The 24,862-nt window shown below is 34.2% G+C and overlaps 2 protein-coding genes and 1 pseudogene across 3 annotated transcripts; 1 reads left to right on the plus strand and 2 right to left on the minus strand.

Annotated features, from left to right (window-relative positions):
• Positions 1 to 317: 317 nt before the first annotated feature.
• LOC125843615 (lysM domain-containing GPI-anchored protein 1-like) lies at positions 318 to 3,707 on the minus strand. Its single transcript, XM_049522763.1, has 5 exons — positions 2,851 to 3,707; positions 1,314 to 1,431; positions 1,061 to 1,222; positions 918 to 949; positions 318 to 781 (listed from the first exon to the last, which is right to left on the minus strand). Exons 1-5 carry the CDS (start codon positions 3,500 to 3,502, stop codon positions 504 to 506), a joined length of 1,242 nt encoding a protein of 413 aa, XP_049378720.1. The 5' UTR covers positions 3,503 to 3,707; the 3' UTR covers positions 318 to 503.
• Positions 3,708 to 8,017: 4,310 nt separating this feature from the next.
• Positions 8,018 to 9,853, plus strand: LOC125845929 (GDP-mannose transporter GONST5-like; annotated as a pseudogene).
• A 181-nt stretch (positions 9,854 to 10,034) lies between these two features.
• LOC125843630 (uncharacterized) lies at positions 10,035 to 19,392 on the minus strand. Of its 2 annotated transcripts, none has more exons than XM_049522783.1 (2): positions 19,037 to 19,392; positions 10,035 to 10,529 (listed from the first exon to the last, which is right to left on the minus strand). In XM_049522783.1, exons 1-2 carry the CDS (start codon positions 19,338 to 19,340, stop codon positions 10,474 to 10,476), a joined length of 360 nt encoding a protein of 119 aa, XP_049378740.1. In that variant the 5' UTR covers positions 19,341 to 19,392; the 3' UTR covers positions 10,035 to 10,473. The 2 variants fall into 2 exon arrangements, with proteins under 2 accessions (XP_049378740.1, XP_049378739.1); XM_049522782.1 differs by lacking the exon at positions 10,035 to 10,529 and adding an exon at positions 17,838 to 18,028.
• Positions 19,393 to 24,862: the final 5,470 nt, after the last annotated feature.

Below are 24,862 nucleotides of genomic sequence, written 5' to 3' on the forward strand. Positions count from 1 at the left end.
TATACGCTAAATTATTCAATAATACACACAAAAATAATGAGTGCAATTTAACATATCATAACATTTTACTTCCCATGTATTATAGATAGTGATATTAAGTAAAGTTTCTTACTCTTCCTACACAACTTTAACCGATGGTGTAGAATATTCGATAACTAACTAACTGTACACAAAACTTAAACTCAATTAAGTAATTAATACTTTCCGTGATTGTTTGTCCCTCTCCAAAAATATTGTCGCCTCAACCGGAAGGTATTGTGCGAAACGTAAGAACAGACTATACAAAAACGGATACACAGATATCACAGGTCAAAAACTCAAAATTCACAAAAAAAATAGAAAAATCACAAAATTAATTCAGAATTTGGGAGCAATAAATAGTATACCCTACAATGTTCAAGTGAAATTACACTTGAAGGAAGAAAAGAAACACAAAATTACACATCCTTCCTCTTTCTAACAAGGGAAAAATCCCTTACCTGGTAATCCACAACTCATAAGGATTATAAAGGAAGTGAGATCGCGTATTTCATAGACAAACACAAGAAAACTGCCATAGGAAAACTAACGAAAGGGTTCAACGAGCAAGCGGAAGATGCACTTCCACTTGGTCCACCTGAAGGTGGAAATGCTATGACTGAGCCAGATGCAGGCACTACAGAAGAATGTGGACCATCCATCGGAGCACCACCAGATTCAGAAGGTGAAGGGGCAGGAGCAAACATCGAGTCGGGGCCTACTGATGTAGGTGGGGCAACAAGTGGAGGAAATTGTTGGGGTCCTGAAAAATATTTGATTGTTGAAATATGAAGTAGGGGAAAAGCATTTGTTGTGCTAAGCAAAAGAAACAAAAGAACATTGCAAGAAGTCACATTTCAACCAAATAAAACGGAATATCATATCAATTGAATGTTTACCAGGGCATCGAGGTTGAAGAGAAGTGGATAATCTGCATCCAGCACAAGGACATACAAAAGTGTCAAAAGGCCATAAGCAACAAAAATCAGAGACCATAATAGCTATGCAAATAAGAGCAGAAAAATTAAACTATGATGCTCACGTAGTGATGATGGTTCCATTAACAAGGCCACTGTAATTGCAAGAAGTCACATTGCAACCCCCACCAGTCTGTTGTATGGTAACATTTCCGAGCATCAGATTGCTGTTCTTGCACTGCATGCTTGAGCAAGAAACTGCTAAGGAAGCTGGCATGCAGTACAAACTGCAAAACAACCAGCAATATCATGATCAGAACTTCCAAAAGACCAGGATAACTGCAAATGAAATTGAAAGCATATAATCTGCTGACTTACTTCCGACCCCCTGGTCCACAACTGCATTGCACACAGTGGCTAGCTGTAATAGAATAGCTCCCATTCGCAACAGATAAGCCATAATCTGAGGCAGATCTTGGGAAGCTAGATGTACAAGCTGCAGAGAAAAGAAACAGCATCTATCATTATCAAACATCTATCATCAATGAAATCAAGTAGCTTTACTGCAATGCTGGTACTAAGTTTAATATAATTAAAGTTACATCTTTGTTTATAAACACTCATATCCAACAACGAAATATTATGACAGAGCCATTTTTATGGAATCTCCAATAAAGCAGTTTCTACTAGATAAATTACAACGTCAAGAAGAATAAAGAACACGAAACAATGAAAACTCAAACAAAAAAATACTTCCAAATTACAAGAAATGGAAAAAGTATCTGTTTCTAATTTAGCCAGAAACGATATTATTACCGAACTGAGAAAGGTTATATTCAATCTACGAATAAGGATTCATGTTCTGTTCTCTTAGTGACCTTACAACTGTTAAGAAAAACTCTCGATATGCTACTCTTGGCTTATACTACAGTAACATCTCTTTTCAAGAACTTTAAGTATTTCACTTACATCTAGTGACAAGAAAAGAAAAGATCGTTATAAGTGGCACTCAACTTTTGACTCCATAATCTGATGCATACAATTACGAAGTATAATCATAACGGGTCATCGTAAGCAATTCTCATCAAGAATATCAAAGAGATACATTTTCATTTAAGAGGAAACAAAAAATCACCCAAAAACAGATCAAACTTATATTCAACATTTGCTTCATGAGCCTTAGCATAACATCAACTATTAAAAGTAACTTCAGTAATAAACATTGTCTAAATAAATTGCTAGCTTGCTCACTATTGCTTGCTTTATTAGATTACAGAAGAGGAAAAAGGTAGACACAAAAAAGGGTTCTTATGTTGGATATGAAATCTTCATTAGTACAAATTACATCCTATATATGCAATACAAGGTTACAGGGAACCTTCTTTCATATGTATAACACATCCACAAACCTAGAATGAACATATTCACCCATAGCATGGCAAGCATGCCTCCTTAGCCAAATTGGCCCCTCAAAAGGTGAGTACCAAGAAGCTACATTAAATGTAGATACACATACTTCATGATATGTGTCCTACCCATCAAGCACAAATACACATATGGTATACAAGATAGGGATAATGTTTGCATACACAACCCTACACATACGACATACATAAGGTTAGAGTTGAATACTCCCTCCATTCCAATTTGTTTGTCTTAGTTTCCTTTTCATTCTGTTTAAAAAAATGTCTTTTTCCTTTCTTGGTCGTTCTTTAATTCTAAAGTCTAACGTGACATGTTTAAGATAACAAGATTAAAGACCATGTTAAGTTAAAACAAGACGAACAAATTGAAATGGAGGGAGTACTATAGATGGAAAATCAAACACTTTGACCCCCTACATACCATAAACACACACAAAACAAAGAAGCAGAAAAACAAAGGGACAAAAAAGGAAAAAGAGTGGGTTGCTCACCAGACAGAGGAATGGAAAGAATGTCACCCTCCTTAATAGAAGGACCTCCCAAAGCATTAACATTCATAAGGTCAGTAAGAGTGGTAGAGTACCTAGCAGCAATCCCTGCAAGAGTATCAACAGCCCTAACAACATATGACATATAAATAGCAGGAAGATTATTGTCAGTCCCATTAAAGCAAGTACAAGGAAGAGGAATCCAAAGATTAGTCCCAACATTTAACACTGAAGGGTCAGGACCAACAGCATTGGGGTTTCCTTCCTTGATCTGGTCAGCAGAAACAAGACCACCATATATTGTATCAGCAATCATAGACAGAGTATCAGAAGGCCTAGTCTTGTAATGAACAAAGGCAGACTTAAAGATCCCATCAACACAAGAACAAGTAACAGGGACCTTAAGGAACAGTTTATCTGGAAGTATGTGGTTTTCAACATCTGGATATGAAATATCAATAGCATTAGTAGTAAGAAGAGATATTGGGTCTGTCTGGAAGAGTGAAGCCACTTCAGAAACCTTAAGGTCAGTATAAAGAGAGTAGCCAAGAAGGGAAGAACAAGTATCAGAATTGGAACATGGCTCAATAGTAGATTTTGAAGTTGTGGGATGGATGAAACTAAAGCTCAACAAGAGGAACAAGAAAGGTAGCATTTTTCTCAGATACCCTTTTGCCCTTTAAGCTCAATTCTTGGTTCTACAGCAAGAAGTTGCAGAAACACAAAAAAAAAAATGAATTCTTGTTTCTGCAAGTGTAGAAGCAAAATGTGAGATTTGGGGTTTGAGAGAGTAAAGGGGTTTTCTTGAAAATGGTGGGGGAGGGGTACGGAGTGACAGTGATGAGGGGTAGGGGGTTGGGTTTGGGGGGGGTTAGTAAGAGAAGAAAGGAAAGTATAATTGTATGTATTATTTGAAAGAAAGGAGGCAAATTGAAGAGTGGAATGTGGAAAAAGCCAATGGAGGAGACAAAGGTGTAGTATAAAGTGTGCGCGGGTTCATCAAGACAGACATTAAATCAGAATCTTGGTGTTTGGGTTTTCTTTACATTTTCTTGTTTTGACTATTTTGCCCTTGGTATGTTTGGTACTTATCACTCTACTCTACTTTCGGGGCTAGTTTGATAGAGTGTATTAGCAAAAAATAATGCATGTATTAACTTTTTGTATTAGTAATATCTTATTTTGTATATTTTTTCATGCTATGCAATTTATTTTATTTTATTATGATGAGAGGAACCCACAACCGTTACCCTTTGAGTGCGCACAAGGTAAAATCATCGCTCCTATGCAATAGCTCGCAAACCACATATGAGAGATAACCCGCACTAGGCAAGTCCGGTGCGATGAGCTATGTAATTAATGCTTACATTTGTTGTATACCATTGTGTATTCATGTGTGTATTATTAATACCATAGATTTTTAGGTATTAATAGTAATGCAAGAGGTTTTAATACATGTTTATATCTCATTGCCCCTCAAAATTATTTTTACATCTTTTCCGCAACAATTATGAAGACTTTTTTTTGTAAATAAATATTTTTATACAATGCAAACTTTTTTTTAATACATTAAATCAGACAATGCATTAATAATTTATGTATAATTAATGCACACAATACTAATACACTCTACCAAACGACTCTTTACTATGTTTAAGCATGTTTGAACACAAAAATCTATTTGAATTGACTTTTGGCTTTTAATTTAAAAATTAATATCTAATTTACAACTTAAAACTAAGTGTTTATAAACACTTTTTAAATATTTACTCGAACACTTTTAAAATACTTTAAAATTACTTTTAGCTTAAAGTACTTAAAATAAATCAATCCAAACAAACTCTTATAAGTCAAAACTCATACCTTTAAAATGATTTTTGATTGATAATTTTATTTTACTTAAACACTACAAAATTATTTAAAAGCGCCTAAAATATCAGCCATGGTATATATTATTATTTTCAATAATATATGTTTCTATGCAATATTTCTAAAATCGAGTAACTTAAATTGAAAGAAAATGTCTATTTTTTCAAGTTTTTTAGTTTTAACTTTTCACGTCATTTAAATATAACCAAAGTAAATTAATATTTTGCCATACTTTATCCATCTTTAATATAAATTTTAGAAAAACAAAGATTTAAATTGCTTTTTTTAAATATCGTGCTAAATAAAAATTAAATAAACAAATTGAAACTTAAAAAATAGGTTATAAATGGGCCCCACTAAGTTAAATGATAAACCAAAAGAATGCAAGAGAAAAGCAAAGATGAAAATGTGCAAGGTTAATTGACCCTACATGTACATAAAAGATGCATGCTTGCGAGTTGCGACGGATGCAGAGGTAATTAAGCCTAATGAACTGCTTTTATTTATTATTTACTCCATCCAACAATAGTTGTTCACTCTATTATTTTATATTGTTCAACAATATTTATTTATTTTACGAAATTAATAGTTAATTTACACTTAATTTCTAATTTACCATTATTATTAATTATAGTCATTTTTTGATTACATTTTTTTAGACGTTATATTTATTATATTCAAAGGGTAATACAATAACAATAACTTTATATTCATAGTTTCTTAAGAAATCTACAAAATCAATAATGAACAAGTAATATTGAACAAGAGTATTATTATGAAGCAATTTAATTCAATATTCTTAAAACATTGAATATCGAAAATACCCCTAGTGAAAAAGCAGATATATGTCTATTCTTAAGCGCCGTATAAAATGAAATGTGATGAACTAATGTGGGACAGAGAAATAATTAAAAAAAAAAAAAACAACAGGAAATCCATGAATCCATGCTCATATTATGACCGTTAGTTGGAAATGTCAGACAAATTCAAATTTCTAGATGGACAGATTTTACAGATTTATTTTTGTTTTTTTTCTTTATACCATAGAAAACAAAAACATTAATAAAATGCTAATTAAGGTTATTGAAAAAAAAAACTAACTTCTCTTCCGACATAGAAAACATACCACGATGTACTTGAAGATTTTTTCCTAACAATCAGGATCAAAGACCTAATGATTTATAGAGTTAGAAAAAGGACTAAAGTAAAACCTCTTTAAATTAATATAGGTGAAATCATAAAATATTATTATTTTATAGATGCATTATTTAATCGATAAATTAATATTTATTAATTTAAAGAGTATTTTGACACCTAAAAATTTGTCTGGGGATGATCAAATCTCAAAAAATTTGAATGAACCCACTTTTGAAAACGTCATTGATCATGAACTTAATGTTATGATTAATGATCTCGATTACCGCAATAAAATGGACATTAATAACCTCTTGGATGGTGACAATGATACATGTTCAGAGGTCTAAAGCTTAAACAATTTTGTGGATATCATTGAAAAAACAATGTTGGAGATGATATAATACTTTTGGAATCAGCTATGCGTAAGGAAACAATTATTGCATCTAGCACTCTTCACAATTTTATGGTGCAATTTAAAAAGGCAACACCGAAATTTTTGGATGCAATAAGAAAAGTTAAAGATGAACTTCAACTAGATTTAAATTTTAACAAAAAATAGAACATAATACAATCTCATATTTCATTAAATTGTCTTAGATATATTTATACTTTTTAAAAATTATTAATTTATAATATTAATGGGACCATATATTTATATAGCTCTGAAAATATATTATCTTATTGAAATAGGTGATTGTTTTTTTCATTGGCCCAAGTCGGTATCAAAAAAAATATTATCTTAGAGAGATTATTAATTAATTGTGTATTTTGAATAACCATCTTATTCGTGAATACACATGTTCTCGTATATTTAAAACTTAAAATTTAAATTTGTTTTAAATAAAATAAAAGAATACCAAGAATACTTTTTTAAATAAAGCCTTCAAACTTTTTTATTTCTTCCGATATAGAACAATGCACGTTCTATATATTTATTACAAACTATTTGACAATAAGCTCCTTTGTTAAAGTATCACTGTATAGATATATAATTAGATTGTTAGTACTTAGTAAACTGAGAAATGAATTGGTATAAAATAATGATGCTATTTGATTATGAGATTAATGACAAGGTTAGAAATTGAGCTAAGAAGGTAATAATGAAGCTCTATTAGCTAATCTCCAAAGGACTAAGGTAAGAGGGTAATGTATGAATTTAGGAGGAATTAAATGTGATATATTTATGTTTGTTGTTTATGTACGTAGAAATTTGTGATGGGGTCTAATTCAGGTCGGTATATCTGCAGTACGTGTGATGTATTGATATTATTCTTTTTTTGTTTTTTTTTATTCGGTGTCCGAAGACAAAGTCTGCATTAAAGTCCTAACTAAATTCGATTTGCTCACTGCAAGGCTCATTCGAGGGTGACACTCTCAACAAGATTTTCTACATACTCAAGACTCGAACACGAGACTTATGATTAAGAGTGAAGCAATCCACCATTGCACTATAACTCATGTTGGTACTGATACCACTCTTGCTACACCTTTTGTTAGTGTAGGTTGTTTCATGTTGTTTGAAGCGCAGGAATTGACGATTACTCATTATTATCTTTCATCGATTTTATTCTCAAGCGAAAGTTATGTCGATTTTTATATTGTTTATTTTATATCTTTCTTTTTCTTTTTGTTAGAAGTTCTTGTATCTGCCTAAATTAGGATTTTGAAAAGTGTTTGCTACTTATAAACATTTTCAAAGAAGTTGTTTTATGATGTTATTCTGATTTATCAAAAAAGTTTTAGTTAATTATTTTTATTTATGGAAAAAATGGTAAGAAATTAAGAATTCGCCTCAAATCCTTCGATGCAATTTTCATTCATTTTATCAGCAGAAGTTCTCTACTTGATTTGCTTAAGCAAAATAATGTTAGTTATTATCAAAATTTAAATGAATTAAATATCATTTGCCAAACCCTTGATTTTTCAAGAAAAAAGTATTTTTTTTCTAAAAAAAAAAGCACTTTTAGCTTTCCAACAGCAATGCCAAACAAACTCTTAATATATTAAAAATAGCATTCATGACATAATAATATTTATTTAAGATATCGTCCACAATAATAGTGGTAAAGATGTAAAAACAATTTTGAGAGTAATTTGAGTCTTTTAACTGTACTAATGCATGCATTAAACATTCTTCTTTTCTCCATTAATCCTTCCATTTTCTTCAATTTTCTTTTCTGGGTCTCTATAGATGACTCATTTGATTCTCACCCATCTCGAATTTAGCTCAAATTTGGCCCTACAGACGTGCCTATAGTTAGAGAAGAAATGGAGGAAACTGTATTGTGCCAGTGGAGTGTTATTAGATCCATTTTTGCTATTCTTCAATGTTGCTGTTATTATCATGAACAAATGGATCTTTCTTTTTTTATAACATTGTGATTTTGGTAGTCTATTTGGATTTTTATCTTTTTTGCCATCTCAAATTGTGCTTCATTACATGTTTGTGTCTTAAGTTTTGGATTGTTACCTTTTCTTTTATAAGAAGAATAAATTTGTTAAAGATTTGATCTTCTACATTATCACAAGGGCCAATGCTTCATTGGCGGCTCTTGCAAACAATTTCAATTAATTTAGTGTAGGAATGTTGCTTTCCAGCGAAATGAAGTTACAATAGATAGTTAGATGAATGTGTATATATGTTTTTTCTGGCTGGTCTCTTGTATGTTGATGCATTGTAGGGTTTGAATATTTTGTTAATAAGACTCTAATTCAGCCTAACCTTCACTCTCTTCCTCTATGATTTAAATCACAACGCCTCAAAAATGATAAGAGACCTTAATTTGTACACTAGTGTCACTGCTCTCCCACCATTACCTTTCTACAAATTCCAACCTCAGTTTTAAGGTTGTCAACGTTAGGTCGGTATCAATCAGACTTTTGCTTGCTATGCTTGGATTTCTCAAATGACAGAGTAATTACTTTAGTTTATTGTCTGTAAATCATGAGTTCATGCCTTCTTGGTGGAATTTTTCAGCATTTTAGGCGTTGATGCTTTCTACTTTCTTACTTGAGAGTTACTTTATATGAAGCAAAGTAACTTCTTGTTCTTTGTTACCATTCTCATAAAAAAAAAGTAACTTCGTGCTCCTTTTGAACTATAACTGCAAAGATGATATGATCATGTTGTTGCAGATGTGTAATGCTTTCTTGCAATATCATTTCTTATGGTTGTATACTCTACTCATCTATGCAGAAACTGGAGTTTATATTTCCTTTTGACAGTATCTTGCGTGCACTTCATATGCTCAGCTATTGGTGCATACCTGGTAATTTAACTGCTCAAACTTAAACCACTCATCGTGGTCGAACCCACAGATCAGTGGAGAAGAATTTTTCCGATGTCATTTGTGTTTTGTATCAACATAGTCTTGGCGATATATTCCTGTCTCTTTTATGCAGACCATAAAGTTATTTACTCCTGCAACAACAGGTAAAGCCCTTCTGAGGCCTCTACTTAATCACTGGTTAGCTTATTTTTTGCGTATAATAACTATGTTGAACAGTGATTTTGTAGTGGCTAGTATGGAGGAAGAGCTTTGAATGGAGGATCTGGACTTCCTTGATTCCCATTGTTGGAGGAATTCTTCTTACTTCTATTACTGAGCTCAGTTTCAACACTTTTGGATTTTGCGCTGCTTTGTTTGGTTGCCTTGCTACTTCTACAAAAACTATTCTAGCAGAGTCTTTGCTGCATGGGTACAAATTTGACAGGTTAGATCCTGCCACTTACTTTGCCTTTGGTCCAGACCATATTTAACATGAAATTCTTCTTGCTTGTGATAATCCTGTTTAACAGGTTGCTATGGCTGTTACTTTTTCATGGATGATATTCCAAAATCCAATCTCAGCTATGAATGCCCTGGGATCATGTGGAGTGACGCTTGTTGGATGCACATTTTATGGTTATGTGAGGCACATTCTATCACAACATGCTCAAGAGTCTCCAGAGAACAAGATGGAATTTGTTCCTCTAGTACATGAGAAAGCACAAGACTAAGATAACCTTTAAAAATCACAAATCAGGTTTCCTCGATTTTGCACAAGATAGATTATTCGACTAGACTCGACCCCTCACTTCTCCCCTTATCGGTGCTTGATTTACTTTGTATCTTTTAGCATATAAATTTTTGTTCTAGTTCCTGCATATAAGGACGTCATTTGATAGGTAAATAAGCTCTAAAAATATCACATCTTCACAGCGACTAAGAAACTCCAGTCATATTGTTAACTCACTGAGAATACCCATGCCTAATCTGTAGTGTAATCAATCAAACATCCAAATGCATGAACTCATATATATTTGGCTGATAGATGGTGAAACTCAACTCATGGCATAGTCCCAGGAACAAAGGTAGAAAAGTGGCGCAGCGTCAATAATACCACAAATTAAACTTGGATCTCGACCTCCTAACAGACTACATGAGAGAGGAAAGGGGGAAAAAACAATTGTAAATCACTAAGTTCCTAGAAAAAACTCAGAATTACACCACTTTCCCCCCCTTACGATCAGCTTCCCATTCTACTAACTGAAGCATGATATTTCACAGATCTTAGTGGCCGCTTGTTATTTTGCCAGAAAACAACTAGCTTCGTCATAACAAGCTACAACAATGGCTTTCAGATAATAAATGCTGGTGCAGCTGACTTCCCATCTCTGTTTTGAGCATCTCCACCTGCATGTTTTTGATGATAAGCAATGTAAGTAGCAATTTCCCTTCCATAATACTTATACATTATGTGTGTGTGTGTGGATTATATTGCCTTCTGTAATTATGAAACACAAGATGCTCATTGAATAATAAGTTATTTCCACAATCAGTTATTCATAAAATTTATGAAAATTGACCCACCACTTTTTTCCCATAACCGAGAAATCCGAGGGCCAATAGACCTAACCACACATCACAAGCTGCGATCTTACCACTAGACCAAAGCCCAAGGGACAATTGATCCACTGCTTATTCTAAATTAAAAAATCCTGTCTAATTCACTAATTCACGGGAAGACACTGAATTTTCTCTTCCCTATTCTTGGTCTGAAAATAACAAAGGCCACAATTGAGAACTCGATTTTGGTTCATTACCAAGTTCATATTAAGAACTTGTCTATATATATATCAGTAACAAAAGGCTTTTAACAATAGCGACAATATAAAGTTAATTCCGGGTAGTTGCAAAAGATTATGTCAGATGAAGTCCTATTCAAAGTTGTATGGTTTTCAATGTCAATCACAAAACGCCACTTCTTGTTATTTGACATCCACCAGTGGAAAAGGAGCTCAAGAAGAAAATGAAATGACTTGAGGTAGATCTGAGGCAAAAACAAGGTCAAGGGTCTGTTCAGTGTTCACCACCTTCCTGAAAGGGCCACTAGCATCTCATGCCCTTAAGGTCAAAATTTTATTCTGCTTATTAAAAAACGGAGTTAAGCCTTTCAAGTGCCATCACTAGCATCGACGTCTCAGTCCACCAATTCTACCTCAGAAGGCAGAAGCCATCTTTGAGTTGACTTTTCTGGTGTGTTATTCTCCCATTTTTCCCTTTTCTTTTTCTACCCAAAATATCCTATGTGAAGAATAACATGAAACTTCTGCTATTGACAGAAAACTTCATGTATTACTTCCTGTAAATACAAGTTTAGGAATTCAGCCCAAGTTTATACTTGGTCTCTAACATAATAAGTTTGATAGTCAGAAGCTAAAACCCTCCAGGAATCAATATTGGGGAGATGTTCACAACTTTTTCTTCTCTCTCAGAGAAGTTCTATGCAAATTATACCTAACTTTTGCCTCTGTCGTATTAGCGAGATCATTAGCTCTTCTTAGCCAGGGAAGGAATACCCCAAGAAAAACATATTATCCAGAGTTTCTCAATCAACCAGTCATTGTTAGACAAAGAGAAAAAGAGAACTTCACATCCTCTTAATCATTTCGACTGAGGCCACTAATGGGGGTCTTTCTGCTAGGATTGCCTTGTAACAGAAGCTTGCATCAATCAAATATTTACTCATAGATTATCTTGGCTTGCTCAAAGCCACTGATTTCTGGCACAAATCCAACTATTTTTTCACTGCAAAATTCAACGTACAATGCCATAGTCCTTTATTTATCATAATTAGCACATGATCTCCTAAAATACATAAGGCAAAATGGTCTGGTGGACCCTTGTACTTGTATGTGTTTGTATTGTGAACCCTTCTACTTACCCCTTTGTCATCTAAACCCCCGAAGAAACACTATTTTAAACACTATTTCTGACTTGGCATCCTATGTGACATCTAATACCAGAGTGAGTGTAAAACACACCTATTATGAGCATGAGACCCTTGGAAAAGGGTCTAAAAGTCACATTAGGGCTTTTATATAGCCATCATCTTCCTAGTTGGATCTAACACCATTGTTGGATAAAATTTGAGGTTTTCTTGGCCATTTATTTTTTTATCTTTTCCCCCCAAATTTCTTCTCTATTGTTTATTGTTATTATACTGCTCTCTTTATTATGAAACACGCCATGGAAGGCAAACACTACTCCCAAACATCTTACATTAACATTAAGCATAAAACAAAGCAAAATTTCCAAAAATTTTCAACAAAATCAACGTAATTGACTAAAACCCAAAACCAACAAAGACACAAATAAAAGATCAAATCCAGATTAACCAACAATTAAATTCGAAAATAAATTGAAAAACCTACCTAGATAAGTTGAAAATCAAACAAAACAACAAAAAAAAACTCAAATAATTTTCGAGACCCTGTTTCAGTTATCCACCACTCAAATGACCCCTGTTTTAGATCCAACCAAACACAAACTTACTGCCTTCCTCTAGTCGTCTTCACCTTCTCCGACCAAAACGCCTTCATTCTCACCGCCTCCAACAAGCTTCAACCACCAGCAACTATAAACGAGAACCAACAACAACAACAAAAATACCAAACCAACTCAACCAATAAGTCTCGACCTTCCTAAAGCCACCAGCCCCGAGCTCCGGCGAGATTGTGAACAACTAGAAACAATCAGACCCCCACTTTTCCTTAGGCCACCAGTCACCACCAAAACCCCAAATCCGATAAAATTCAAAATCAACTCTGAACTCCGACGATATTGTGAACAATCAGAAGTCATGCCAACATTTTTTACTTCAATGGAAAGAGTAGAAGATGTAGGAAAAAGGAAAAGGTAAGAAAGATTAAAAGAAGGGATGAAGTGAAATTGTGGGGATGGAGACAATTATAGAAAAAAGAAATAAAAATTGGAAAGAAAAGTGTTGCTACATTAATCTAATATAATAAAAAGAAAAATGACGTGGAGTGACTATATATGTGTGTCATTTTATAATCATACGTGTCATTTTATAATTATTTTTAAAATTATGTGCTAGGCGTTTGTGATACACACAATTGAGTAGTAAAAAATGTGTTTAAAATGTTGTGTTTCGATGGGTTCAAGGGTTCAGATGACAAAGGAGCAAATAGAAGGGTTCACAATACAAACACATCCAAGTACAAGGGTCCACCAGACCATTTTGCCAATACATAAAAGAGAAAAGATAGAACTAAATATAGTTTCAAAATCTCAAACTCTTAAAGAGGGGATATTTTAGAAGTTGCTACAGCCTACAAGAATTTTGCTACCACCAAACTCACAAGATTTAAATCTAAAAAGAACTACACCGAGTTCGAGAAAACAAAAAAGAACAGAAGGTTCTTTTCTTATAACCAAGAAATCCCCAAGGGTCAATGGTGCATGGTTTGGAACTCGGTGGACAATGTGCTTATCCCTCTACCCTTCCCCATAGTTTGAAACTCGCAGGATCTCATAAAGTGATAGGATGGTTTTACATTGATAAATCTTACACCTTTAGCTAAGAATTTATGTACGAAATATTTGAGTATAGCAAGCTTAAGGAGGAACTCTTTTTTTTTTTGAAACTGATAACTTCTTAAGGAGGAACTCTTTCAAGAGAACACAATTAATACCAGGCAATGGTCTACACACCACATTCAGGAAAGATAGTTGGTTAAACAACACAATCCTCAAGGATGAATTCCCCGACATTTTTCAAATTCTAGTGAGCCAAACTCCATATCTCTCAGAATAAAGGCGGCAAAACCTGCAACTTCTTTCCAAAAGGAATCTCCAGGCTGGAAGGATCAGATTGAATTTGCAGGCATCAAATAAGTTAAGATGGGGCAGTGCAAATGATGGCAGGTACTCAGGTAAAGCGGGTTATGCAAACTCGTGCTACAAATAATTTGATTTACTACTGGCCGTGGAAGTTTAAGCTGCCCAAAAAAATTAAATGTTTCTGATGGACACTATAAAGCATGCACCCAAGACAATCTCGAGAAAAGGAGCGACCAAATAGTCAACGGATGCTACATGTGTCAACAGGAGGTAGAAACCAACAGTCACTTATTCCTCCACTGCAAAATTGCTAGTCACATATGGTGCTTGTTCTACTCTATTTTTGGTCTCCGCTGTGCAATCCCACAGATCATTTAAGAGGCCAATGAAGGTTGGAGTAGTTGGAAAGTTGATAAGGCCATCAAGGAAATCTGGAAATGATACCTGCAAGTATGTGGACAAAGAGGAACAGAAAGGTGTTTTTGTTGAATTAGGTCTTAGGCCTAACTCACACCCCAAAAGCTAGCTCAAAGGGAGGAGGATTGCTCAAGCCTTATAAGGAGTCCACCCATCTCATTAACCACCGATGTGGGACTTTTGTCATTCTTTAACACCCCACCTCACGCCCAGTGCTTAGCATCTGGTGCGTGAGCAATTTTTGATTTTGGGGGCCCCAACATCGGGTGAGACGGGCCCTACTCTGATACCATGTGAGAAATATAGGAAAAGAGTATTATTGAATTGTTGTTGTGTCTACATTATTACATTGAGACCCTATTTATAGACCCTAGAATACAATCCTTTACCAAGTAGGATACTATTTAGTATTCCTATTTCTATTTCTATTCCTATTCCTATTCTAATAGGATTGTATAAACCTATTCCTATTCTTATAGGATTGTATAAACCTATTCCTATTCTAATAGGATTGTATAAACCTATTCATATTCTAACACTCCCCCTCAAGCTAGTGCATACAATTCATGTACCTAGCTTGTTACAAATGTAATTAACACGCGGACCGATGAGGGGCTTGGTGAGATATCTGCAAGTTGATCACTCGACTTCACAAAATTGACAATCAATCTCAATGTGCTTGGTCTTCTCATGAAATACTGAATTTGATGCATAATGCCGATAAAATACAGAGTGATAAAATTACAGTGTTGGAACTTCCCAAACCAAGCTTGCAAAGACTGTTTCAGACCATAGAGTGACTTACGTAATCAACATACAAGGCTACTAAACTCCCCCTGAGCAACAAAATTAGGTGGTTGCTCCATATATACTTCTTCACAATGCAACGGTCATTGCAAGTGCTCAAAATCTAGTATAAAGTCTATGGATCATGTTGGAATCAATAGACGAGTCGATATTAAACAAGTCACCGAAAAGCTGGCCGAAACATGCTCATATGTCGGAGTATTAGATTTGATGGCTAAAAGTGGTCACAATCTAAGAAATAAAATTATATGGGTAGGGTCGGAATGATGTCATGACCCAACTAGAAAATAGAAATTATATAGGATAGTTCGAATTGATGGAACGACCCCATTGAAAAAGAGAAATAATATGGGTAGGGTCAGAATGATGGCACGACTCAGCTGAAAAAGTAAAATTAATATGGGTAGGGTCGGAATGATGGCACGACCCTACTGAAAAAGAAAAATTATACGGGTAGGGTTGGAATGATGGCACAACCCTATTCAAATCAGATTTAAGGAGTCACCGGAAAGACGAATGGAACTATGCAAATCAAATCTGAGGAGTCACTGAAAAGACACATGATGCTATGCTACTCAGATATGAGAAATAGTTCGAAAAAAATCCACAGTACTACACAAATTAAATATAAAAAGTAGTCCGGAGAGATGCACGGTGCTACGCAAATCAGATATGCAAAAAAAGGTAGTCATCGGAAGGATGGCACGGTGCTACACATATTATATATGAAAAAGGAGTCACTTGAATGATGGCACAGTGCTACACAAACTAGATATGAAAAAGTAGTCACCAGAATGATGGCACGGTGCAACACAAATTAAATATGAAAAAGCAGTCACCGGAATGATGCATGGTGACCCAACTTTTGCTAACATAATCATTGGCCAGACGGGCAGCATATATGGGTGCCACCCGCCGGCAGCGGAAGCTCTTTGATTTTCTATCAAGATCGTAGAGGCTCTGATACCATGTTGAATTAGGTCTTAGGCCTAACTCACACCCCAAAAGCTAGCTCAAAGGGAGGAGGATTGCTCAAGCCTTATAAGGAGTCCACCCATCTCATTAACCACCGATGTGGGACTTTTGTCATTCTTTAACAGTTTTGATAGTTCATCAACTCCAAATTATTCCATCAAGGCCCAATGGCAGATGTTTCTATTTATGTGGAAAAATACTTCTCTGGTAGATTACCCTGAAACCTTTTTGAACTTTGTTAGCTCCCTAGCACTAGCATAGTTCTTTATGTAATGCAGCGACAAAGGTTTTCTGTAAGTTTTTGCATCTTCTTGATGCCAGTAATGAAATCTATTATTACTTCATCAAAAAATTTCATGTGGTACTTTATTACATTTTGCAAATAAGCTATGAATTTAATAAACCATTGCACGAATACAATATTGGGAAGATCTTCACAACTTTTTCTTTTCTTCTAAAAGTCTACCATTCACTAGGACTGAGAATCTGGTCATTGATAGGGAGAACTTAATCCACATCCTGTCTACAACGTTATGAAATCCAAGAACTCCCAATTCACATGATCACATGAGCTCTCAAGGTCTAATATACTCAACATTTCCAACTTCCCCTACCTCCTTCTGGAGTCAACCACTCCATTAAGTGCATGTGTTAACATGTTAGGATGTTCCTACTAGACATCTTTTGAGGAACTTTATCCTAAGGATGGTACAATTCTCATTTATGACAATTTTTCATTAATGACGCTTACATTTCTGTTAGGAGAGCTTTCCTTTAAAAGACTGGCTTTGTAGACTATTGAGCATTTTCTAGTAGGGCATTTGGACTCTTCGCAATGAATTTCCATATTTATCGGCAATGTCTACCTTTCTGGTGTTTAATGTTTAATGAAGAATCTAGCCCCATGATGAATCTTGTTTTTCTCTTTTTCTTTATAATGGTGGTGTTTGGACCAATTATTCCACAGCTTTACTACCACAGGGTACATGCTACCTCCCACCAGCACAAGTATCGAATAACTCTGCCAAAAAGTTGATTTTTGTCATTGCTGGAACTTGAACCCTGCTCCCAAGGTTTCCACCCACTTCATAAATTACTAGGCTATAATCTTGTGTGCTCTGAAAATTCTTCTTGTTTTTTCTTGTTGAGTCAGAATTCTCAAATATCTTGTGTCTGTTGAAATATCGAAAAGGCAAGAGACTGCCCTGTTTTGACTTATCGTCCACCTATTGCTAATGTTTCCATGATTGTCCGTAGCTAGAAACATAATTTGGTGTACAATGACATGATTTCTCTATTGATGAAGCTAGGCTTAATCAGCGGAGTGGATGATCACCAAAAACTGCCTAAAAGAATTGTAATATGTGAATTGAGAATAGAAAGGAGGGACAGGAAATGATTATCAAGGTTTTGCCACTTTGGTAGATTCTCAATGGTCCGATTCAAGAGTGAAGCAAAAATTAACCAGTATAAAATAATATAAAGATAACCATAATAAGTTAAGTGGGTTTTTATTATTTCAAAAATGAAAACATTAAGCAGAGGTAATACTACAAAATTTCGTACTGTGATTATATTTTCTGATACCTCATATATACGACTTCTAATAGCATAATCACTTTATTTGGTAATTTTACCAATTTTTGCAGAATCATTACTTCAACTATCATTTCATTAGTTACACGAATGGTGTGTTTACTATTTTATCATAAAGCTTGAAGAATTTTGCTTCCCAACATCTTGATTCTTGAAGAAATGGAAGTCCAGAGAGATTTACTTCAATAAATGCAAAAGGAACACCAAAAGTAGCATATGATGAACGATGATAAGGAAGGACATGGAAAATGCTGCAAGAGCAGGCGAAAGATCCAATTAATGGAATGAACAACATTCACCCACTAACAGTCTAATATAGTTATAAAGAAATGATACACTTAATTTTTATTTTTTGATGAAGTAATAAATTTCATTAGAAAAGGGTAAAAGGTTGCCCATATATAAGAAGTATACCAAAAGTAGAAAACCTTACAAGAGGACATGATTTTCTACAAATAATACCCACTCATCTATACATGTAGAAATGATACACTTATAAATGCATCTGGTTTTTACTTCTTCTATGAAATTCCATTCCACCATCATACATCTTTGATTGTTTGTAGCAAAAGACTATATCAATAGGGGTTACGACACCAGGTGAGCGCTTGCTTCACCAGCTCTTGCACCCATACAATTTCAAGTAATCACATTTCTATAAAGCAAACTAGGCTTCGTCCACCTGAGGTTTCTAAAAGAACTTATCCTTGGTAAGTGCTGCTATGTTTATAGTGCTTTTAGTAACTAGATCAAGTCTAAACCTTGCTATATCTTGGATAAACCTCTAAGTTCCACCTGTCCACATAAAATTTCGTTGAATATAATAACAGCCACAAGACCAAATGACTACTTGTATCAGACTTGATCTAATACAGAAATCTGAACACTTTGAAGCAGAAAAACTGGGGCATGTACAATGAAACCCCATCAAGTACTTATTTCCAGTAACCAACCTAATCTCAATCCCTCAAATTTGTGATCATAATTTATCTAACAAGTTGACGCAGAAAAGTTATGGGAGGTAAAACCCTAAACCCTAACAACAGACTAAACCCAACCGCCTTAAATTTCTTTTAGCCCCTATTCCTCTAATTAGTGACCATTTTTCATAGAGTAAAGTGCAGAAGAATCATTGATACCCAAATCCAAACAAGCCAAACCCACAAAATCATTCGCAGCACAGCTAATTTGTGCAATTCTCAGAAAACCCAAATGCTACAATTCCAGCAGATAGAGAAAGAAATAGAGAAAAGTGATACCAGAGGTCGATGTGGTGGTTTGGACTTCTCCATAAATGGCTTTAAGCTTAGAGAGTGGAATAAGGGGATTGGGTAAATCAGCTTCAGCAAAAAGCTGCTGCTTCCAATCCCACATAGTCTTCTTCATAGCTTTATTAGAATTGAGCAAAGAGTCCTTTTCTGCCTCAAGAACTTCCATATTCTTTTGTTGCTGCACTGATCTCAGACATAGCAACCCAAATGCACTCATTAACACCACATTCAACACTTTGTTGCTGTTCAGCGCTTTGCTCACTGCGTCTCCTACTTTGCTTGCCAACTCCATCCCTATTTGCTTAAGGACCTCGTCAACTGCTATGATATGCCCACAACACTCTCTTTTTGCCTGGTCTTCATAACGAGCATTTTTCTAATTAAAATTATTTTATATATGACTTATTTTGTTGGAAAGTGAAGTTGGGAAAAAAAAAAGAGAAAAATTATGCGCATGAACAAATATATACTAGTTAGTTAATTAATATAATTAGAGTTTGATTAATTATGATTTACCTATGCGGTTGAGTTTCAGTTGTATAAATGTGTCATTTTTGAAATTTGTATAACTTTTCCATAATGTAATTTGTAATTGTTTAAACTTCAGATGTTTGTGTTGGTATAAATTCGTTATTCCGAGTTTAAACAAAAATAAATACAAATCAATTGATACTAACCAGTTTATACAAACACGAATGAATTTTTGTATAATATAATTTGTATAATCATTTAAAGTTCAGATATTTGTGTTTGTGTAAATTCATTATTTCGAGTTTATACAAAATAAATACAAATCAATTTATACCAACCAGTTTATACACATACGAACGAAAATAACTCAATCATATAAATACATGTGAATTATACAAACATATATGCGAATTATACAACCGTACACGCAAATTATACAAATAAGGTCGCCCATAGCAGCTTAAACTATATGTATGACCTGTAAATATGCAAACTATAGCTAAAGAACCTAATTAAGTCTATTATAGTGGTTATTTATAAAAATCCCCCCCACCCACCACCCACCAAAAAATAAAACCATTAAAATGTACTTTATTAGCACTTTTAAAACACTGAAATCTATTTTAAAAATAAATATTTATATGTTTGGATAAATATGCTTAAACTGAAAAATAAATTTATTGGTGTCTTGGATACACAATTGCTCTTATACACTTTTTTTTGTAAAATACTTGTAATATTCTTAAATTTTTAACATTATAAAATGTTAATTATTAAAAAATTTTACTACTATAATAAATCAAATTAAAATTTAATTTATATTTTAATTTAACTTCAATATAAATTGATTATATAAGTTAATTTATGTGTAAGTTATTTTTAATTTTATAAAATAGAGTCATATGCGTGTCAAATATTCATAGCTTTTTGAGACTTCAAGTACTTTTTTTTGTTTAATGCCCGAGAACAAACATGGTATTTAGTGGTGGATAATGTAACGATTTCGAATGTCATTTTTAGATTTTTTGGAAAATTACCATTTTACCTTCCTCAAAAGTTGCACCGAGCAATATTGTTCCATTGGTATGGTTGGTTTGGGAATCGGAGTGAAAAGTTGTGAGTTTTGAAAAAGATTTTGGTTTTTGAAGGTTTTAAAGTTGAAATGGTTGACGTTAATCAACATTTGGAGTTTCTAGTATCGAAATAGAACTCTGTCGATTCCATCAGCTCCAGAACATGACTTTTAGGTTGATAGGGCTATTAGCTCAGGTCCTGAGGCATTTGACTTAGTTTTGAAATAATTTTTGTGTTTTGAAAGTTGAAAGGATAAGATAATTGACCGAAGTCAACATTTGGTGATAACAAACTCAGAATGAAATTTTGAAAGTTCTGTTAGCTCTGAAATGTGGTTTTTGATCTAGATTTACTGTTGGTTTGGTCCTAAGGTTTCTGTTTGATTTTGAGCCATTAGACGAGATGAGGGAAAAATTAAGGCCAAAGTTTGACTTTAGTCAACGTTTGAGGTTAGAAATGTCGTTTTCAAGTTTTGATGATTTCTCTAGGTTCGAAGGGTGGTATTTGGCCTAGTTGAAGGTCTATTTTAGTTTTCGAAACTTTTGAATGAGCTTCATATCCTTTTATTTGAAAATTTAGAAATTCTTAAGTTAAAGTTAACTTTGGTCAACATTGGGTTAAGGTGGCCTTCATGTCATTGTGTCTGAAATATCATTTCGAAGGTAGTAGTGTCACGATCCGAGTCTACACCCTGACGTGGCCGGCAGTCAAAAATCATTGCTGGTCCCCAAGCGAACCATCATTCTGGCTCCCAAGCGAACCATCATTCTGGCTAACTACAAGCGGAAGACTAACTTAAGCATGCAAAAGCTTAAAACTGAATAAAATTCAAGAAACTCAACTTTTCAAAACTTTAACTCAAATGAACAACTTAGAATAATAATAATATATTCGACTTGCCATAAAATAGGCAACTTAAGTCTTTAAAATATTTAATAAAATAAATGAATAATACAGACTTCTCAACTATACTGACTATCTATGAAGCCTCTAACTGATAAAGATGGAAGTCGGGACGAAGACCCATGACATCCTGACTAAACAAAAAAGTAAATGAAATCCTCTGGAAATAATTAAGGAGGCTCACCATAGCTAACTCGAACTCCCGGATGTATCAACGATAAGATACTTAACTCAAGGATAAGATACTCAACTCAAAGATATGATATTCGACTCTGGGTACTCAACTCTGGATACTCAACTCAATATAAATCAACAATACACATGCAATATATGGAAAGCTTTATAAAACAGTAAAAACAACTTAGTTCGTTAAAGAAAATGCAATAACAAACTCAACTTTATATAATAAAGTAATATAGTTCTTGTGGGAGTTTCTCTAACCGACAACCACTACTATGAGCCTAAGTGGTGATACAACTTCTTACATCACGCTACCAAGGACCGTCATATACCTTGCCAGGGGTATAGAACCTAACTTACTAAGTGGATCCACTAGTCTATGCTAAAAAGCACTAAGGAATCATCTAAAAAGTATGACCCTTTTCTACTTATGATGGCTACATGGTTTATGAAGACTTGAGTTAATATGAACTCGCATCCCCATATCGGTGCTCAATACTACTCCCAAAATATACTTAGCTCATGTGTTTGTAAAAACAAAACTCTTTCTTTGATTTGAGATAATTACTCAAAGCTTAGCTTAAAAGCTCTCTTGGAAATCATAATTTCCTCTTTACTAAAAATAACTAGCTCAAAAGGCTCTTTTAAAATCTCAGTTTCCTTTCTTGTTTAAATGTGAAAACATTTACTCTTTGGGAATACATAGTCCCGATATACTCTTTACTCTTTGCTTAACTCAAAACTTAAATCTTAAAACAAAGTTAAAATGTTTGTAAAAGACTTCTTAAAATATGGTTCATGCTGAATTATGGACATGAACGACTTAATGCAAGGTTTTCAATAACCATAGATAAAACTCAATACTTGGAACTCATGAACTTCAATAATACTACTCACTTCAAAAATGCTCAACTCAGAGGGTTCATGCGGAATTTATGAGTATGAACTACTCAACTTAAGGACTCAAATATACTTCTCGTCTCAAGACTGCTCAACTTATAGGGTTCATGTGGAATTATGGACATGAATAACCCAACTCAAGGACTTCATGGGTAACATGTAATAGTCCCATGATTAGGAATGTAATCTCAAATGGGTTAGAAACTCAATACTTAAGACTTAGGACATGAAGTTATTACTCCTCTCATAAATACTCAACTTCTGGAGTTCATGCAGAATTTAATAGCATGAACGACTTGACTCATAGGTCTACATAACATTATGAAACTCATGTATACAACTCTTCTCATTCTCATACTTACTTACTCAAACCTTAACTCAAATTGATGATGAATCTCAAAGGTTTCACAATTGAACTCAAAGGCTTTCTTGAACTCTACTCTCAACTCTCTCTTGAATGTGAATTATGAATTCAAGAGTTATGGTTCATGATATGAAAGATCTCATGATGACAAAGTAGACTCATGAATACATTCTCCTCATTCTCATACTCACTTGCTTGAGTCTTGAAACAAGTTACTAGAAGTTGAAGAAGACTCCACAAAATGACTCAAAGGGGCTTTCTTAGAATGTTCGAAAGAATTCTCAAAACTCAACTCTTAAATCTACCTTGAATTTGAATTATAAATTCAAGGTTATTATCATGTTAGGAATGATATCAGGTGTTTAGAAGTAGCTTAGAGTAGTTAGAATCGAAAAAGAGTGAATGTACCCTTCGAAAGAACTCAAACGGAGAAACCGATTGAAAACTGGATGGGGCAGGCAACCCTGGGGGTATGGGTGGCGTGGAGTGCCAGCCCCTAAAATTCAGAGCCTACTTTGGGGCACTCTGGCTGGCACGACACGTCAGGCCCCAACCCAGAAATTCGACGAATTTCTTTGCTCGTTTTCTCACCCTAACTCGTCTAGAATCAAACAGTTTCTTCTCCAATCACTTAGAATTGATTAGTTAACATAAGTACACTCCAATCTAATCAATACATCCCTTAAAACACTCACTTTGATCTCAAGAAATCATCCAAAACCCAACACAACAAGATTTATAATGAACTTCAAGTACACCTATCAAGAACTCAAATCTTTCAACTTCAAGAATGAAATTTGCACTGAAAATAACATGTTTGGCGTGTGGGTCAACAAACCCAACACTATGGAAGCTTACATACCTCTTAGGGATCAAACCCATGGCAAAAATCCGCTACAACACGCAAGAATCTCGATGAACGCTTGATCTTCTCCTCTTTTCTCTTCTTGAACTCTCAACTAAAACCCTAGGCATATTTTAGGATTATAAAACTGAACCAAATAGGATTAAACCCTTAAAACGTTACTAAAAACGAATTAAATCTGATTTGGTAAGGAAAAGACCAAAATACCCCTTACTATTTTCGGCCAACTTTCCTTACTGGACTAGCCTAACTTCAAAAGGTCATATCTCACTCATCCGACCTCGAAACTTAGCAAACTCGACAGCGTTGGAAAGATAATTCAAAGGTATTTCCTTTGCAAAATTTCAGATCTTGCTATTTCCAATTTAGTTCTTTTTCGAACTCAAAGTGCTACATCTAGTGAACTTAACACTTAAAAAATTTTAATTCCTCGGTAAAATCCTACTCACAACGAAGGATGGTTCAAGTCTTAGCTCAAAAATTTCTGGGGTGTTACAAGTAGCATATTTGGTTTGTGATAGGGAGGTTTTCAGATGAATTTTGTCCTTTGGGTGATTTTTAAGATTTTTGGGTGCTTTGGTATTGTTTTAGCAAATTGTGCCAACTTAAAAGTTTGTTATTAGTTTTAAGCCTTAAGCCATATGCGGTCCCTTAAAGTTGTCTGCATAATTCATTTGAACACCTCAACTGGAACTAGTACCTATTGAACACCTAAAATATTCAAAATGTGTATTTATTAAACACAAAATATTGATGTGGCAAAAAACGTGGTCTTCACATTCCATGGGAGTGTGAAGATACCAAATGATATTTTTCAGTTTCTTTTTCCTGAAAAAGTACAATTTTTTGCTTTATTGATCCTTGACTTTAATTAATAAAGAAACCAAAAAATAAAATAAACTAACAATTAAAAAAAAAACATCTTCTTCCTTGCCTCAATGATTTCCATCCAACATAATTCCACATTTTCTGTACTTACCTCCCATGCCACCTCACCCCTCCAACTTTCTCTCTTTCTCTCCTCCTCTCCAATTATTCTCATGTCTTTTCCTTTTCT

This window comes from Solanum stenotomum, chromosome 11 (assembly GCF_019186545.1).
Source record: "Solanum stenotomum isolate F172 chromosome 11, ASM1918654v1, whole genome shotgun sequence".
NCBI lineage: Eukaryota > Viridiplantae > Streptophyta > Magnoliopsida > Solanales > Solanaceae > Solanum > Solanum stenotomum.